The sequence below is a fragment of the Rhinichthys klamathensis genome, unplaced genomic scaffold, assembly GCF_029890125.1.
Source record: "Rhinichthys klamathensis goyatoka isolate OS25496 unplaced genomic scaffold, OSU_Roscu_1.1 h1tg000614l_1, whole genome shotgun sequence".
Taxonomy (NCBI): domain Eukaryota; kingdom Metazoa; phylum Chordata; class Actinopteri; order Cypriniformes; family Leuciscidae; genus Rhinichthys; species Rhinichthys klamathensis.
Window position 1 is genome coordinate 115,847 of NW_026607067.1, and position 19,154 is coordinate 135,000.

General features: G+C 40.6%; 1 protein-coding gene across 1 annotated transcript in view; it reads left to right on the forward strand.

Annotated features, from left to right (window-relative positions):
- The first annotated feature begins 1,312 nt into the window (after window positions 1-1,312).
- The window catches only part of LOC130075970 (neuronal membrane glycoprotein M6-b-like), a 57,583-nt gene continuing 39,741 nt past the window's right edge, over window positions 1,313-19,154 (forward strand). Inside the window, exon 1 of the mRNA XM_056240838.1 lies at window positions 1,313-1,442. Within this exon, the coding sequence (XP_056096813.1) occupies window positions 1,439-1,442 (4 nt within the window). The 5' untranslated portion in view covers window positions 1,313-1,438. The remainder of the gene's footprint in view (window positions 1,443-19,154) is intronic.

Sequence of the window (19,154 nt, forward strand, 5' to 3'; positions counted from 1 at the left end):
CGGCTCTCTCCGGGTCGCATGGACTGAAGCCGTTTGGCCGGTTCTGAAAGGGTTTGTGATTCGGCTCTTCAGGGTCCTTGGATACGAAAGGCAGTTTGCTGGATCATTCAGCTCTCCCGGCCTTGAAGCTCAGTCTGGAGACGCACCATGAATAGAGATTAGAATAGAGTCTGAACTGAAACGATTCTCACCATATTCTACATTAACCCTTCAACCGCGTGTCAGTCAACGCAGAGATCAGGCGAATAATGATTGACATTTGAACTTGTGTTGTTTATTACGGCTGATATGTGAGTTATTATTATTATTAATATTATTAAACCAGATATCAGGTATAATGCAGTTCACAACATGACATGAAAGTCAGCTTATAAATTAGTCAACTAATATTTTACATTTTAACTTATATTATTTGCATAATAATAGGCCTAATAATAATGTATTACTATTATTATTAAAATATCAGATAAAATATTAAGACATTTGAACTTTGACTTTGAATTATTAAGTTAAGCAATTTTTGAGCAAGTTATACGAGATTCAACACATTTTTAAGTCAGTTTAATGCCATTTAAGTTGAAATGACTTAAACATCCAAGTTGATTGTACTTAATAATTTAATGCAGCAACTTTCTTACACTGTAAAAAAAATACTTTCATAATTTGTTATCACAATTTTTTTTCTTTTTATCAAATCAACTTAGATAATTAATGTGATTCAGATAGCCTAACATAATATTTTGAATTTCAGTTTATTAAAAAAATCTCCTTTATTGTATTAATGTCATTGTCACCAATGTGCTTTACATCAGTAAGATAAACAAAATAGAGTAGGCTAGACTTGTATAGACAAAAAATAGTAGAATAGTAATAGAATAAAAATAATAACAAATTATCATGAAAAGGAAGAATAGGCCATGGCAAACAAATGTGTCTTAAGTTTTACTTTAAAAACATGTATTAATTTTAAGCAAATTTTGAGTTGCTGATCTCAAGGTTCTTCCTGTCTGATACATTAACAGATCTGATAAATAAGTCGGTGCAAGGCTATGAAGAGATGTACACACCAATAAAAGAAGTTTAAAATCAATCTATATACAGAAAGCCAATGTAAAGACGTTTTCACGTTTTTTAATATTCATTAATAATCTCGCGGCAGCATTTTGAACCTTTTGCATTCGCAGAATCGATGCTTGATGATTAAACTAATTATTTAATTTAAATGAACTCATAATTTTAACTGGTAACTTACTTTTTTAAAGTTACAGTGGGGGAGGGAGAGAGGGAGGGTAATCCCTGCTGGTGACGTCACGCGCGTGCACCCACTGTGAGTGAGTCAGTCAGTGTGAGCTCGCTCGCGGAGTCAGCGTTCCCGTTACCCGTTAAACTCTCAACACAGTTGATGTGACTCCTGCAGAAGTGCTGGAACGCTTGGAAAATGGGTATGTGAATTTATAAACCGAGTTTATTAAATACTTTCACGCTGTAGTTTGAAAGTTTGAGCGTTTTTTCCCCTCAGACTGTGACAGTTTAGTTAGTTTACCTCAGAACGGACGCGCGCGCGACTGTTGTGGAAATATACGTCTTTTTTCTCGCTTTGTTTCTGTAAAGTCTTTGTATTTCTTTGTATCTGACACAGTTCGAGAGTGGTCGGCATTAGTCTAGGTAACCGAGCAGCTCTGAGAAGTGAGATTATGGATTACACTAAAGAGATTTGATTTCCTACCAACAGCATGTCAGCTGTAAACAAGAGTAGACTGAAGTAAACGGTGGAACAGATTGTAATTTGACAGCAGTTTGTTATTTTGTTTTGTTGTGCCCAGCTGAAAAAAATATCTTATTAGAGCATTTTTGCTAACGTTCCCATTGAGTAATAAAACAATATTTCTCAATGTTCAACAAACGTTCAAACCGTCCACTTTAAAAAAAAAATGTTTTAAAAGTTTTTTTATTGGTTATTCGAACGTTAAAGAAGCATTCGATTTGATCATTCTTCAAACATTTTGAGAACGTTGATTTTTTGTTCTGAAACATAAAAAAACGTTAAAACATCTAAAACTAAAAAAAAAATATATATATATATACAGCCCATGTATAAATAATGTTTTTTTTTGCTTGCGTTTTGAGAACATTAATAACTTTGACTCTATTAACTTTACTGGAAGAACTTTAGTTCGTTGCTTTGAGAGAACCTTGCCGGAACGTTCCCTGTTAGCTGGGTAAACAGTGTTTTCTTACAATTCTGTTTAAAATTTTAATTTTCCATTCATTTGAATTTGATCTACTCTTAATCCACCTCATTAGGATTGTTCGTTTTCAATGAGCAAATGCAAGCCCAGTTCGGCACAGAGAATACCTGACCTATGTGCTGTTTGTGCATTTATAACTCAATCAGTGGCTCTTTTAATCTGGCGTTTGCTTTAGTTCACAAGATTTACATTGAACATCCAGCAGTTGTTAACCACACAAAGAGTATTATCATTTACATAATGTGATTTGGTTGATGGTTTTTGAGGTTAAAGGGTTAATATTCACCCAAAAATGAAAATTATCCCATAATTTTCCACCTCAAGCCATTCTAGGTGTATAACTTTCTTCTTTCAGCCAAACACAATCAGAGTTATATATTAAAAAAATATCCTGGTTCTTAAGCTTTATAATGGGAGTGAATAGTAACTTTATTTATTACTTTAAAGGTTATTACTTTATTAAGGCCTTTATTAACACCTGGAGCCGCATTGATTACTTTTATGATGGATGGATGCACTTTTCTGGGCTTCAGGGTTCGACACGTGCTTGAATTTGACTTTTTGAAACTGAAGTCCTGCAACCCCCCTGAAAACAACCATATTTATGAAAAGTGCTTGAAAAGTGCTTGAATTACTGATAGACAATGTTTCATTTTATTGCTAAAATAATTTTTTCACACAAACTCAACGCTGCAACCCATCTGATATAGATATAAAGGCATTTTGCATGGCTATGAGTGTGATATTGCTCATATAAATATCCAAGTATATGATCCAGCTTTTATTCTTCAGGTCAATCATATATTCATGGGAGAAAAACCAGTTTGAATAAGGAAAGCGATATCTTTGTCATAGTGTCCTATCAATGGTTAAAGTTACCAGTCATTGGACTTTATTTGTTCCATTTTGTTTTATTAGTTTCTTTTTGTTTATCTGTTTACCTTCAGATATTGTTTGATAAGTGAGATCTCTGATTGTAGTCCTTGAAAACCAAAAAAGTAGTGCTTGAAAAGTCCTGCAATTTAATTTTACAGTGTCTGTACAAACCCTTTACTCCCATTATGGATATTTTTTAATATAAACTCACCTAAGATGGCTTGAGGGTGTTAGTTAATCATGGGATAAATTTCATTTTTGGGTGAATTAACCCTTTAAGGGCATCACAACCTGTCATGTAATCACCCGTTTAGTGTGACACGCTTCTAAGTGACAGATACAGCAACAGAGAGTTTGGAAGGCATGAACAGCAAAAGAAACGGGAGGATTTTCTCTTCCCTTTTAAAATGTTGACAAGTGTGTTTATACACAGTTCTACATTTCGTCTGCATTGTTTTGCCTGCTGTCTCTGACCCATCAGGCTCAGTAAAGTCTTGTATAATATGTCCTGCAGATGTTTGAATAGATGAGCGAGTAGAATAGCCTGTATTGTGAGTTTCCCCCCTGAAACGGGCCGATGAGGAGAGAGGCGCCACTTCCACGGATGTTTACCACTGTTTAAAAGCTCCCGACTGAATTATGGGCTTTGGGACGGTAAGAAGGGCTGTGGGCCAGATGGGCTCCGGCGCTGAGACGAGGATAAACGCTGTCTCTGATCACGTTCAGACCTCAGGAATCCGTCCCAGCACTTGGTTATACGATTAACCTGTTTTTAGTTTCAGCACAATATCATTTGTTATGCAATATTGCAGTGTTTATTATGAATGATTTATAGGTGCACATCATTATTGTGTAATTGAGTGCCTTGGATCGCGCAGCTTTGTTTGATGCGTTGATGACATTTCCACTGAAACAGGAAGCTAAGGCGGGACATATTGAATGGCTCCTCCCCCTTTTCAAACAGCCAGTAGCGTTTAGTTTCCCTCACAGACTGACAGCAGCATGGAAGCGAATCCGAGCGCTGATGATACGCTGGATTCAACAGTAGAGGATTCCTTCATTTCATTCTGATAGTTGGAAAACAGAATAAAACTGGAGCGTTCGAGCAACCGAACACACACTCAACACACATTTCTCCGTGTCTGTCAATGGTTGCTTTAGTCAGGTGGTGTTTATAGCAGAGGGGGCGGAGCTTTAGATTCTACAGAGCATTTGATTGGACAGAAGATGTGATGAGATGCGGTGATGTCATAAAAATCCATTTTAGTGGAAGTGAGAGACTTTAAGTTTTGAATGCTTATATCTCCTAAATGCACATTTTGTCATTGTTTTGGAAGCTTATTCCTAACCTTAAGGCTAACATACAGGTGAAACTCGAAAAATTAGAATATCGTGCAAAAATTATAACTTTGATGATTATGGCGTACAGCTTATGAAAACCCCAAATTCAAAATCTCAGAAAATTACAATATTACATGAAATCAATAAAAAAAAAGGATATAAATACAGAAATGTCTGAAAAGTATAATCATGCATATGTATATAGTTATATATACTAAATATATTAGTTTCACCTTTTAATTTGAATTACTGGAATAAATGAACTGTTGGACGATATTCAAATTTTTCGAGTTTCACCTGTATTCATACTAAAAGATAAAAAAATTAATATTTCAGGGGCCTTTAAATTCATGTGGCTCATAATCACGAATCAGAATATCTTCCTCTTGCAGCATCTCTTCTCTGATGATGTGGGCGGGGCTATAACATGTCACTCACATGAGATCAGCCAATAGCAAACCACAACCATCCAATCAATTCCCCACAGACACAATCAAGCCCCGCCCACATTTGTTCTTGTTCCAGAAGCGTTTCACTCGATATACGACACAATAGAGGAGAAAAGACTATTGCAACTTCCATTTAATGGTGACTTTACTCGCCTCAGTGTTGTTTCCAAACCTGTATGCTGTTAAAACAAAGGTAGATGTTTTGGAGGAGCTTCATGCAGCTCTTGGAGATTCTTCCAACAACAACAAAAAAAAAGTTTTAATGTTGAGAAAATAACAACTTCCAGGTTTGGAATGACATGAGGTCGAGTGAATGTGCTGAACTATTGCTTTAAATGCTCACGCTGATAACTTGCAAGCCAACATCTTGTTTTTATTTACTCTTTGAAGTATTCCTCGTTAAGTCGACGTCGTTTCATCGCTTGTGTTTCTTGAGTTCTGTTGGGAGGAAACTGGCAGGAGTGAGAAAGCAGACACAGACCGAGCGGATTCAGCCGTCGCAGCTGACAGTGTGAGAGTGTGTGAGAGTGTGTGAGAGTGCGTGAGAGCTGGGGTTTGTTCACAGCACTGGCTTTGTGTGTCTAGTTCATCGGCCTCGTCTTTGTGCGACTCCAGAGACTGTAATCGTGAAGTTTGGAGATCCTGAAGAGAATAAAGCCGTGAATGAGAGCCTCTGCGTGCTTTAGTCACACAAACTCAGTCTTTACACTACTGAGAGACGTTTGATTCTGTGGGTATTTTGCAGATTTTACAAATGGATGCTTTTGTGTTTCTCACAAAATAATGAGTGCGTTTTAGTGGTGCGACGGATCACAAAATTGACGGTTCGGATCATTTACGGTTTTTGAGCCACGGATCGGATAATTTTTCAGATCAGCAAAAAAATAAAATATGTATAGCCTAACTAACTTTGTAACTTTGCTTTTCGTTTATTACTTAAAGCTCACCTGAAGGTCTTCGATATCACATCAAAAACTACTGGCCTAACTGATGAAGTTCAAACATTGTTAAAAACAAGTGAACAGTCAGTAATAAAAGAAGAACAATTACACAAATTACTAAATCACAAAGTTACAAAGTCTAAAGGCCCGTACACACCGGGACGAATATCGGCGCGCGTTATTCGCCAGCGTTTTTCAACGCGTTTTTTGCGTTCACACCCAAGCGACCCAAGCGTCCCGGCAGTGTAGACGCTACTTATCTTCTTCGCCGTTGCGTATGTGTGCTCGGCAAGACCGTTTTGTGTGTGAGCGCCCCCAAGTTGTGTTTTACTGTAACTTCAGAAGCTCCAGACACGTGAGCAAACGCGCCAATCTCATTGGTCGGATAACCAAAAAAACGAACCCGAAGCGTTTTTTAAAAAAAATGACGCTTTTACGCGTGGTGTTTTTCGCGTCGGTGTGCACACTCACATTGGCGCCCTTTGTTTAGTCACGAGGCGTTAAACGTCGGCGAAAATCGCGCGCAAAATTCGTCCCGGTGTGAACAGGCCTTAACAGTGGTATTCAGGGACAGAAATTAATAATTAAGCCTAAATGTAAAATAACACTTTGTTCACTATAGAAATGAAATGTAGGTTCACCTTTGTTAAAGTTGTATTTTGTTTATTAACATTAATGACACAGACAATAGTAGGAATATTAGTCTACTGTCACTTTAAGAAACATCCGGTTTCTTTCTCAACTGTTAGTGTTCACTTGTGACATAACATAATACTTTGCGAGACGGATATTTAGACGGGTATTTTGACATTATTGTGTGTGTATGTGTCCGTTCAAGGGCAAGGAAATCAATTCGGTGTTCGAGTGCTATTTGAAATGCACCTCTCTCTCTCTCTCTCTCTCTCTCTCTCTCTCTCTCTCTCTCTCTCTCTCTCTCTCTCTCTCTCTCTCTCTCTCTCTCTCTCTCTCTCTCTCTCTCTCTGCGTACGAGTGTCTGTACGGTTGTGCGACTTTCGCCTCTTCTGCGTTTAAAATTCTTTGAATGTGTAAATTGGCAAAACACATCTAAATAATAAACTTTCACTCTAAGATGATTAAATTTAGCAGTTAATCAGCGAATCACTCACGTGCCGAACCGTGGGCAGCTGATCTGATCAACTGCGATCCGTTGCACCCGTAATGCATTTCCAACACGCGGGGTCATGTAAACGCGTTAGCCCGGTTTCCTTTATCGGTCATAAATAGCATAAGAATAAACCGATCGACAGAGTTAGATTTAGTTCCCAGATTTCGCCCGGCATGTAAACACCATAACCTGCGTTCGTCGGCTTATTGAAGTGCGCAGGTGTGATACGCGAGAGCAAAGCGTTCTTATACGGCAGATTTAAGCACATCCAGCCATAACGAGTGTTTCGCGGTAGGGGAGGAGAAATATATCGCAAACTTCAACTTTTTGTGCTCTCATCTCATGTAGCCAAAGGACAAGTGAGTCTTAGAATGAGTCGGTTAAAGTGCAAGACTTTGTAAAATACTTTTAATGCTTTATTTAACATTATAACTCGCATAACATCACATCTTGTAATCGCTTTTGTAAAAGTTTACTTGCAGTGCTAGGCTATTGATTTGCATGTAAACTGGTAAATCACGCAATTTTAATCAACTGATTTATCAGCGTATTGGAGTGCATGTAAACTTGCTCAATGTTTGTGTTTGGGGATTTAGGGCTAATTCACTAATTCACTTTGCTTGATTTAAATGGCAACTTGTACGTTTGTGACTCTTTTTGACAAACTAATTAAAAGAACTGGTTCATACGAGTCATTTGTAATTGAATTGCGTATGTTCTAATGCGAAGACATCGCATTAGAAAAGTTTCTCTATTTGTTTGTCTTTTATGGTACACGAAAACCGACCAATGTTTAGCTTTTACGTGCAGTTTAGGGTTAAAAAGGTATACATTTTAAAATATATTTCATTACAAAACAGTTACCTTAATGAGCAGAAAAGACTCTTTCAAAAACATAAAATAACAGACCCCAAATTAATTATTTAACAATTTAATTATTATACTTTTTTGGACTGCATTGTAAACTTTCACTTCTTTATATTGTGTTTATTTTATTTCTTTGAACCTTTTTATGATTAATTTTTATGTAAAGCAGTTTACTTGTGCTATAAATAAAATGTTATAAAATATAATGTGCTGTATAAATAAAATTGCCTGAAATAAAGTTAGAACCGATCACACCGAGTCAGAATCTGAACTGGTCTTTCTGTAGCTGTTCTCATTCTCTTGTGGACAGTCATTTTTTAAGCACGACATAATGGACTCCTGGAAAGATTTAGTCACTTTTAAGCATTTACATTTCGCCTCAGTGTTTACAACATCCAGACCAACATGAGCATCATATTGGCTTGTAATGAAATGTTTTGATTTGATTCACAGGAGAGTTTATATATTTAAAATCTCTGGGTGTGGTTGTATTTATGTTGTTTGATTTGGTTGTTTGTTTCATAGTCTGTCAAGTTTTGGAGGGAAGTGTGTCATCTATTTGTCAGAAGTAATTTCTGTCTTGTGTCGGTTGATGACTCTCTCCTGAATGTGCCAGTGTGGTTTTCCTAAAGTCAACATGAAATCCGAATTTATCCTATTGTCTTCCATAACCCATGTTTATTGTGTTATTGTGCATTACGGTTCATCCGTGCACATTGTTCCAAAGAAAATCGCTGTAATCTTTTATCGAAATGCTCCACCTCTGAAAATCTCCTGACCTACTAGATTCATGACACCCACTTTTTTCAATAAATTCCAGATGGATAAAATCAAGATGATCCTCCTCCTTTTTCTGTTGAAGATTCTGTTTTGAAAATGCATCACATTATGGAAGTTAAATGGATTGCAAATGGCATTTCATATTGACTTTTTAAAAGAGTTAATTCACCCAAAACTGATAATTATGTCATAATTTACTCACCCTCATGTTGTTCCAAACCGTGAGACTTTCGTTCATCAAACAAAAATTAAGATATTTTAGCGAAATCTGAGAGATTTCTGTCCCTCCATTGACCGTCAATGCAACTACCACTTTGCTGCTTCAAAAAGTTCAGAGATCGTATGCAGCACGTTTGAGCTTCGACAAGAACCAATGAGGTTCATTCTCGTGTTACGCAGCACGTTTGAGCTTCTGCAAGAACCAATGAGGTTCATTCTCGTGTTACGCAGCACGTTTGAGCTTCAGCAAGAACCAATGAGGTTCATTCTCGTGTTACGCAGCACGTTTGAGCTTCGACAAGAACCAATGAGGTTCATTCTCGTGTTACGCAGCACGTTTGAGCTTCAGCAAGAACCAATGAGGTTCATTCTCGTGTTACGCAGCACGTTTGAGCTTCAACAAGAACCAATGAGGTTCATTCTCGTGTTACGCAGCACGTTTGAGCTTCGACAAGAACCAATGAGGTTCATTCTCGTGTTACGCAGCACGTTTGAGCTTCGACAAGAACCAATGAGGTTCATTCTCGTGTTACGCAGCACGTTTGAGCTTCGACAAGAACCAATGAGGTTCATTCTCGTGTTACGCAGCACGTTTGAGCTTCGACAAGAACCAATGAGGTTCATTCTCGTGTTACGCAGCACGTTTGAGCTTCAGCAAGAACCAATGAGGTTCATTCTCGTGTTACGCAGCACGTTTGAGCTTCTCAAGAACCAATGAGGTTCATTCTTGTGTTACGCAGCACGTTTGAGCTTCTCAAGAACCAATGAGGATCATTCTTGTGTTACGCAGCACGTTTGAGCTTCTCAAGAACCAATGAGGTTCATTCTTGTGTTACGCAGCACGTTTGAGCTTCTCAAGAACCAATGAGGATCATTCTTGTGTTACGCAGCACGTTTGAGCTTCTCAAGAACCAATGAGGTTCATTCTTGTGTTACGCAGCACGTTTGAGCTTCTCAAGAACCAATGAGGTTCATTCTTGTGTTACGCAGCACGTTTGAGCTTCTCAAGAACCAATGAGGATCATTCTTGTGTTACGCAGCACGTTTGAGCTTCTCAAGAACCAATGAGGTTCATTCTTGTGTTACGCAGCACGTTTGAGCTTCTCAAGAACCAATGAGGTTCATTCTTGTGTTACGCAGCACGTTTGAGCTTCTCAAGAACCAATGAGGTTCATTCTTGTGTTACGCAGCAGGTTTGAGCTTCTCAAGAACCAATGAGGTTCATTCTTGTGTTACGCAGCACGTTTGAGCTTCTCAAGAACCAATGAGGTTCATTCTCGTGTTACGCAGCACGTTTGAGCTTCTCAAGAACCAATGAGGTTCATTCTTGTGTTACGCAGCACGTTTGAGCTTCTCAAGAACCAATGAGGTTCATTCTTGTGTTACGCAGCACGTTTGAGCTTCTCAAGAACCAATGAGGTTCATTCTCGTGTTACGCATCACGTTTGAGCTTCGGCAAGAACCAATGAGGTTCATTCTCGTGTTACGCAGCACGTTTGAGCTTCAGCAAGAACCAATGAGGTTCATTCTCGTGTTACGCAGCACGTTTGAGCTTCTCAAGAACCAATGAGGTTCATTCTCGTGTTACGCAGCACGTTTGAGCTTCTCAAGAACCAATGAGGTTCATTCTTGTGTTACGCAGCACGTTTGAGCTTCTCAAGAACCAATGAGGTTCATTCTCGTGTTACGCAGCACGTTTGAGCTTCTCAAGAACCAATGAGGTTCATTCTCGTGTTACGCAGCACGTTTGAGCTTCAGCAAGAACCAATGAGGTTCATTCTTGTGTTACGCAGCACATTTGAGCTTCAGCAAGAACCAATGAGGTTCATTCTCGTGTTACGCAGCACGTTTGAGCTTCAGCAAGAACCAATGAGGTTCATTCTTGTGTTACGCAGCACGTTTGAGCTTCTCAAGAACCAATGAGGTTCATTCTCGTGTTACGCAGCACGTTTGAGCTTCTCAAGAACCAATGAGGTTCATTCTTGTGTTACGCAGCACGTTTGAGCTTCTCAAGAACCAATGAGGTTCATTCTCGTGTTACGCAGCACGTTTGAGCTTCTCAAGAACCAATGAGGTTCATTCTTGTGTTACGCAGCGCGTTTGAGCTTCTCAAGAACCAATGAGGTTCATTCTTGTGTTACGCAGCACGTTTGAGCTTCTCAAGAACCAATGAGGTTCATTCTCGTGTTACGCAGCACGTTTGAGCTTCTCAAGAACCAATGAGGTTCATTCTTGTGTTACGCAGCACGTTTGAGCTTCTCAAGAACCAATGAGGTTCATTCTTGTGTTACGCAGCACGTTTGAGCTTCTCAAGAACCAATGAGGTTCATTCTCGTGTTACGCAGCACGTTTGAGCTTCTGCAAGAACCAATGAGGTTCATTCTTGTGTTACGCAGCACGTTTGAGCTTCTCAAGAACCAATGAGGTTCATTCTTGTGTTACGCAGCACGTTTGAGCTTCTCAAGAACCAATGAGGTTCATTCTTGTGTTACGCAGCACGTTTGAGCTTCTCAAGAACCAATGAGGTTCATTCTCGTGTTACGCAGCACGTTTGAGCTCCTCAAGAACCAATGAGGTTCATTCTCGTGTTACGCAGCACGTTTGAGCTTCGGCAAGAACCAATGAGGCTCATTCTCGTGTTACGCAGCACGTTTGAGCTTCAGCAAGAACCAATGAGGCTCATTCTCGTGTTACGCAGCACGTTTGAGCTTCGACAAGAACCAATGAGGTTCATTCTCGTGTTACGCAGCACGTTTGAGCTTCGGCAAGAACCAATGAGGCTCATTCTCGTGTTACGCAGCACGTTTGAGCTTCGGCAAGAACCAATGAGGCTCATTCTCGTGTTACGCAGCACGTTTGAGCTTCAGCAAGAACCAATGAGGCTCATTCTAATGTTACGCAGCACATTTGAGCTTCAGCAAGAACCAATGAGGTTCATTCTCGTGTTACGCAGCACGTTTGAGCTCCTCAAGAACCAATGAGGTTCATTCTCGTGTTACGCAGCACGTTTGAGCTTCAGCAAGAACCAATGAGGCTCATTCTCGTGTTACGCAGCACATTTGAGCTTCAGCAAGAACCAATGAGGCTCATTCTCGTGTTACGCTGCACGTTTGAGCTTCAGCAAGAACCAATGAGGTTCATTCTCGTGTTACGCAGCACGTTTGAGCTTCTCAAGAACCAATGAGGTTCATTCTCGTGTTACGCAGCACGTTTGAGCTTCGACAAGAACCAATGAGGTTCATTCTCGTGTTACGCAGCACGTTTGAGCTTCAACAAGAACCAATGAGGTTCATTCTCGTGTTACGCAGCACGTTTGAGCTTCTCAAGAACCAATGAGGTTCATTCTCGTGTTACGCAGCACGTTTGAGCTTCGACAAGAACCAATGAGGTTCATTCTCGTGTTACGCAGCACGTTTGAGCTTCAACAAGAACCAATGAGGTTCATTCTCGTGTTACGCAGCACGTTTGAGCTTCGACAAGAACCAATGAGGTTCATTCTCGTGTTACGCAGCACGTTTGAGCTTCTCAAGAACCAATGAGGTTCATTCTCGTGTTACGCAGCACGTTTGAGCTTCGACAAGAACCAATGAGGTTCATTCTCGTGTTACGCAGCACGTTTGAGCTTCAACAAGAACCAATGAGGTTCATTCTCGTGTTACGCAGCACGTTTGAGCTTCGACAAGAACCAATGAGGTTCATTCTCGTGTTACGCAGCACGTTTGAGCTTCTCAAGAACCAATGAGGTTCATTCTCGTGTTACGCAGCACGTTTGAGCTTCGACAAGAACCAATGAGGTTCATTCTCGTGTTACGCAGCACGTTTGAGCTTCTACAAGAACCAATGAGGTTCATTCTCGTGTTACGCAGCACGTTTGAGCTTCTACAAGAACCAATGAGGTTCATTCTCGTGTTACGCAGCACGTTTGAGCTTCAACAAGAACCAATGAGGTTCATTCTCGTGTTACGCAGCACGTTTGAGCTTCGACAAGAACCAATGAGGTTCATTCTCGTGTTACGCAGCACGTTTAAGCTTCAACAAGAACCAATGAGGTTCATTCTCGTGTTACGCAGCACGTTTGAGCTTCAACAAGAACCAATGAGGTTCATTCTCGTGTTACGCAGCACGTTTGAGCTTCGACAAGAACCAATGAGGTTCATTCTCGTGTTACGCAGCACGTTTGAGCTTCAGAGAGAACCAATGAGGCTCATTCTCGTGTTACGCAGCACATTTGAGCTTCTGCAAGAACCAATGAGGTTCATTCTCGTGTTACGCTGCACGTTTGAGCTTCGGCAAGAACCAATGAGGTTCATTCTCGTGTTACGCAGCATGTTTGAGCTTCGGCAAGAACCAATGAGGTTCATTCTCGTGTTACGCAGCACGTTTGAGCTTCAGCAAGAGCCAATCAGGTTCATTCTCGTGTTACGCAGCACGTTTGAACTTCAGCAAGAACCAATGAGGTTCATTCTCGTGTTACGCAGCACGTTTGAGCTTCTGCAAGAACCAATGAGGTTCATTCTCGTGTTACGCATCACGTTTGAGCTTCTGCAAGAACCAATGAGGTTCATTCTCGTGTTACGCAGCACGTTTGAACTTCAGCAAGAACCAATGAGGTTCATTCTCGTGTTACGCAGCACGTTTGAGCTTCAGCAAGAACCAATGAGGTTCATTCTCGTGTTACGCAGCACGTTTGAGCTTCTGCAAGAACCAATGAGGTTCATTCTCGTGTTACGCAGCACGTTTGAGCTTCAGCAAGAACCAATGAGGTTCATTCTCGTGTTACGCAGCACGTTTGAGCTTTTCAAGAACCAATGAGGTTCATTTTCGTGTTACGCAGCACGTTTGAGCTTCAGCAAGAACCAATGAGGTTCATTCTCGTGTTACGCAGCACGTTTGAGCTTTTCAAGAACCAATGAGGTTCATTTTCGTGTTACGCAGCACGTTTGAGCTTCAGCAAGAACCAATGAGGTTCATTCTCGTGTTACGCAGCACGTTTGAGCTTTTCAAGAACCAATGAGGTTCATTTTCGTGTTACGCAGCACGTTTGAGCTTCTGCAAGAACCAATGAGGTTCATTCTCGTGTTACGCAGCACGTTTGAGCTTCTGCAAGAACCAATGAGGTTCATTCTCGTGTTACGCAGCACGTTTGAGCTTCTGCAAGAACCAATGAGGTTCATTCTCGTGTTACGCATCACGTTTGAGCTTCGACAAGAACCAATGAGGTTCATTCTCGTGTTACGCAGCACGTTTGAGCTTCTCAAGAACCAATGAGGTTCATTCTCGTGTTACGCAGCACGTTTGAGCTTCAGCAAGAACCAATGAGGTTCATTCTCGTGTTACGCAGCACGTTTGAGCTTCTGCAAGAACCAATGAGGTTCATTCTCGTGTTACGCATCACGTTTGAGCTTCGACAAGAACCAATGAGGTTCATTCTCGTGTTACGCAGCACGTTTGAGCTTCAGCAAGAACCAATGAGGTTCATTCTCGTGTTACGCAGCACGTTTGAGCTTCAGCAAGAGCCAATGAGGTTCATTCTCGTGTTACGCAGCACGTTTGAGCTTCAGCAAGAACCAATGAGGCTCATTCTCGTGTTACGCAGCACGTTTGAGCTTCAGCAAGAGCCAATGAGGTTCATTCTCGTGTTACGCAGCACGTTTGAGCTCCTCAAGAACCAATGAGGCTCATTCTCGTGTTACGCATCACGTTTGAGTTTCGGCAAGAACCAATGAGGTTCATTCTCGTGTTACGCATCACGTTTGAGCTTCAGCAAGAACCAATGAGGTTCATTCTCGAGTTACGCATCACGTTTGAGCTTCGGCAAGAACCAATGAGGCTCATTCTCGTGTTACGCAGCACGTTTGAGCTTCAGCAAGAACCAATGAGGTTCATTCTCGTTTTACGCAGCACGTTTGAGCTTCAGCAAGAACCAATGAGGTTCATTCTCGTGTTACGCAGCACGTTTGAGCTTCAGCAAGAACCAATGAGGTTCATTCTCGTGTTACGCAGCACGTTTGAGCTTCAGCAAGAGCCAATGAGGTTCATTCTCGTGTTACGCAGCACGTTTGAGCTTCAGCAAGAACCAATGAGGCTCATTCTCGTGTTACGCATCACGTTTGAGTTTCGGCAAGAACCAATGAGGTTCATTCTCGTGTTACGCATCACGTTTGAGCTTCAGCAAGAACCAATGAGGTTCATTCTCGTGTTACGCATCACGTTTGAGCTTCAGCAAGAACCAATGAGGTTCATTCTCGTGTTACGCAGCACGTTTGAGCTTCAGCAAGAACCAATGAGGTTCATTCTCGAGTTACGCAGCACGTTTGAGCTTCGGCAAGAACCAATGAGGTTCATTCTCGTGTTACGCATCACGTTTGAGCTTCTCAAGAACCAATGAGGTTCATTCTCGTGTTACGCAGCACGTTTGAGCTTCTCAAGAACCAATGAGGTTCATTCTCGTGTTACGCATCACGTTTGAGCTTCGGCAAGAACCAATGAGGTTCATTCTCGTGTTACGCAGCACGTTTGAGCTTCGACAAGAACCAATGAGGTTCATTCTTGTGTTACGCAGCACGTTTGAGCTTCAGCAAGAACCAATGAGGCTCATTCTCGTGTTACGCAGCACGTTTGAGCTTCGACAAGAACCAATGAGGTTCATTCTTGTGTTACGCAGCACGTTTGAGCTTCAGCAAGAACCAATGAGGCTCATTCTCGTGTTACGCATCACGTTTGAGCTTCAGCAAGAACCAATGAGGTTCATTCTCGTGTTACGCAGCACGTTTGAGCTTCGACAAGAACCAATGAGGTTCATTCTTGTGTTACGCAGCACGTTTGAGCTTCAGCAAGAACCAATGAGGCTCATTCTCGTGTTACGCAGCACGTTTGAGCTTCAGCAAGAACCAATGAGGTTCATTCTCGTGTTACGCAGCACGTTTGAGCTTCAGCAAGAACCAATGAGGTTCATTCTCGTGTTACGCAGCACGTTTGAGCTTCAGCAAGAACCAATGAGGTTCATTCTCGTGTTACGCAGCACGTTTGAGCTTCTCAAGAACCAATGAGGTTCATTCTCGTGTTACGCATCACGTTTGAGCTTCGACAAGAACCAATGATGTTCATTCTCGTGTTACGCAGCACGTTTGAGCTTCTCAAGAACCAATGAGGTTCATTCTCGTGTTACGCATCACGTTTGAGCTTCGACAAGAACCAATGATGTTCATTCTCGTGTTACGCATCACGTTTGAGCTTCGACAAGAACCAATGAGGTTCATTCTCGTGTTACGCAGCACGTTTGAGCTTCAACAAGAACCAATGAGGTTCATTCTCGTGTTACGCAGCACGTTTGAGCTTCGACAAGAACCAATGAGGTTCATTCTCGTGTTACGCAGCACGTTTGAGCTTCAACAAGAACCAATGAGGTTCATTCTCGTGTTACGCAGCACGTTTGAGCTTCAACAAGAACCAATGAGGTTCATTCTCGTGTTACGCAGCACGTTTGAGCTTCAACAAGAACCAATGAGGTTCATTCTCGTGTTACGCAGCACGTTTGAGCTTCAACAAGAACCAATGAGGTTCATTCTCGTGTGACGCAGAACAAATTTGGCATGAGTGTCCTGCTTGGTTATTGCTCCTTTAATCTTCTCCCAAAAGTAGTTCACTGGTCCTGTCCATCATGTTTATTTGTTTCTCTTCATAATCGCAGTGCACACAAAGAGGAGCATTGTGAATTGTGATATGAAATGATATGGAAGTGGGAGTGCTTGCTCAAGCATGGCCAATTTCCCTCACATTTGGGCATCAAAGGGCCATTCAGAAGACAAGAGGGGCAAGAGCGAGTCGAATCCGCGGCCCTGCCCTGAATCTCTTCAGAGACACATGATGGATCTAGCAAGAGCTCAAAAGTGTTCGTCAGAGCTTTATAAATTAGTTGCCTATATTAGTGCTACTGAAAGCTCCAGACTTCAGTGGTCTGGCCTTTCCAATCCAAATGTCAGTGAAAAGGCTTAAAGGGCAAACCTGTTATTTATGATGAACGTCTCAATAGAAAGATCAACTTTATTTGCATTTATTTTTTATTTAATGATCCCCTGTGGTGAATATCAGGTTTTTAATGTTGTTTATATGTCTGTCTATGTGGTGTTTTTAATATGCTTTGACAAACCATGTGCAAATTTATCAGTCAACACCATTGCAGAGTATTTTCTCCTAATTTGGATAATATTCATGGGTCCGCATATACTAAATGAAACGAGTGTAGAGTTACATTCAAGCTTTTTTAAGGCATAAAGAAATTATTTTCCCAGTTCAAAATGTCATTTTGAAGATCAGAGTTTAGCTTTAATGGATACAATTATTGACTACAGGGGGACTTTAAGAATTCATTTTTGTCAGTTTCGTGAGTGAGGATGATTTGGGATGTTTTTCCCAAAATTTTTGGCATTATGTAATGTTATTAGATAGAATGGTTGACTGCTGTCAGACCTTGGAAAAACCCTTCATTAGGCCTAATAATGTTCAAACTTTCAGGAAAAGTTTTAAAATAGTTTTTTCTTTAAAGTTTATTTGTTTTTTATCTGAAAAAGTGATTTGTATTTGCGATGAACGTGCTGAAACCTTGCTGAAATTATTCACATTACATTACAGCACATATTCGATGTACATTTTTTCCATGACACCATTTAGCATTGCTGTACTATTTTGATGTGGACGACTGTATCGATGGAAAACTGTGCAAAATAAATCAATATGTTTTTCCCGGCTGACCTATTTACATAGCTGTATGCCAAGAACAGAAACCAGGACATAAAGAATATGTAAACAACAATCAGTCATTTTTAGGTTTCTGGGTCAGCGCTAGAGAGAATCAAGCTTTTGATTAGCCATTTCAACAGCTGGTAGAAGACCTGTCGATCATATGAATGAAAGGATGTGATTGGGTCCTGCATTGAGGGTTGGACTATAGAATTCAGACTCTAAATTCTGATTGGATGAGTATCATTCAAAGTTATAAAGTAGCTGATATACATATGTACATCCTCATATACTCCTCTTTATTTCACATTTTCCCACTGTTTCTTCACATTATTCAATGTTTATTGAATGTTTTTTTAGGCTATACAATAATATTTATATTAGTACAGTATGTTTTGCAAGAAAATATTTGAGTCTTTCTACTTCAAAAGCACATGTTTAATTAATGCATTACTTGCTGTTTCTTTTTCTTTGTAATTTTTAATGAACTTTACTAGCAATTTCTGAGTGAAAATAGTTTCTGCACCAATTGTTTCAAATGTTGACACCTTTATTACTCATTTTAAACGTCATTTGTGGGGAATGCACACAAATGTTTTCCTGTTATCTGCTGTGCTACGTTTCTTCAGTGTGTTTATTGGTTGTTCTTCCTTGCCAGATCTCAGATCCCTGCATGAAATGATATCTGTCCTCCTTTGCTCATATTTCTTGGCTTTGGGCTTTTCAAAACATGCTACGTCGTTTGAAGTAAAAGACCCTCAAGTAGTCACGATCTTTCTGAACCCCAACTGCACTCATTTGCCACAGAAATAAATAGGGAAGCTCCCCCCCCCCCCCCCCCCCCACACACATTTCCTTGGTCTTGGTTTAAACTGTCTGGGTGAAAGTTATTGGGAATGTGGCTTTAAAGGGAGTCGAAAGGCTTGAAGATTTTGGCAGTGGGCCTGTGGAGCTCATTCAAGACTTCACAGATAGCTCTTTGTGCTCCGCTCATTTACTGTCGCTGCTAGTTGACAAAAGCCTCTGAATCTCTTCATTTGGCCACCGAGGAGCCCTTAACATGTGAATGGCCTGATGGAATCGCCACCGACTCTCAATTCGCAGCCGCAATAAGAAACCCAAGCAGAAAATAGATTTCTTTCTGGAGAAAATGAGAATGCATGCCTGTGCAGAACTTGGTTGCTTACTGTTTTAAGTCAAAAGAGTCCATGCACATGCCTCTGCACTCTGGATTTAACACTGGATTTTGTGTTGTTTTCAACCCAAGGGCTGGGTAAATATAGGACAGAACACATGTTGGGTTAATTTTACCCAGGAATTTTTGTTTGATTTATTTAACCCAGCATAATGGGTTGATTTAATCCATCATACTTGGTTGATTAATTTTTACTATAGTACTATTTTTTGTATTATTATTTTAATTGATGTTTACGGATTAACTTAAAACCAGCGATAAATAACTCAATCTCTTGGTTGCTTTATCTGCCCCAGGATCTGGGTTACACAAAAACTACCCAAACACTGGGTTGTTACATCTAACCCAGGAGCTGGTTAACATGAAAACATC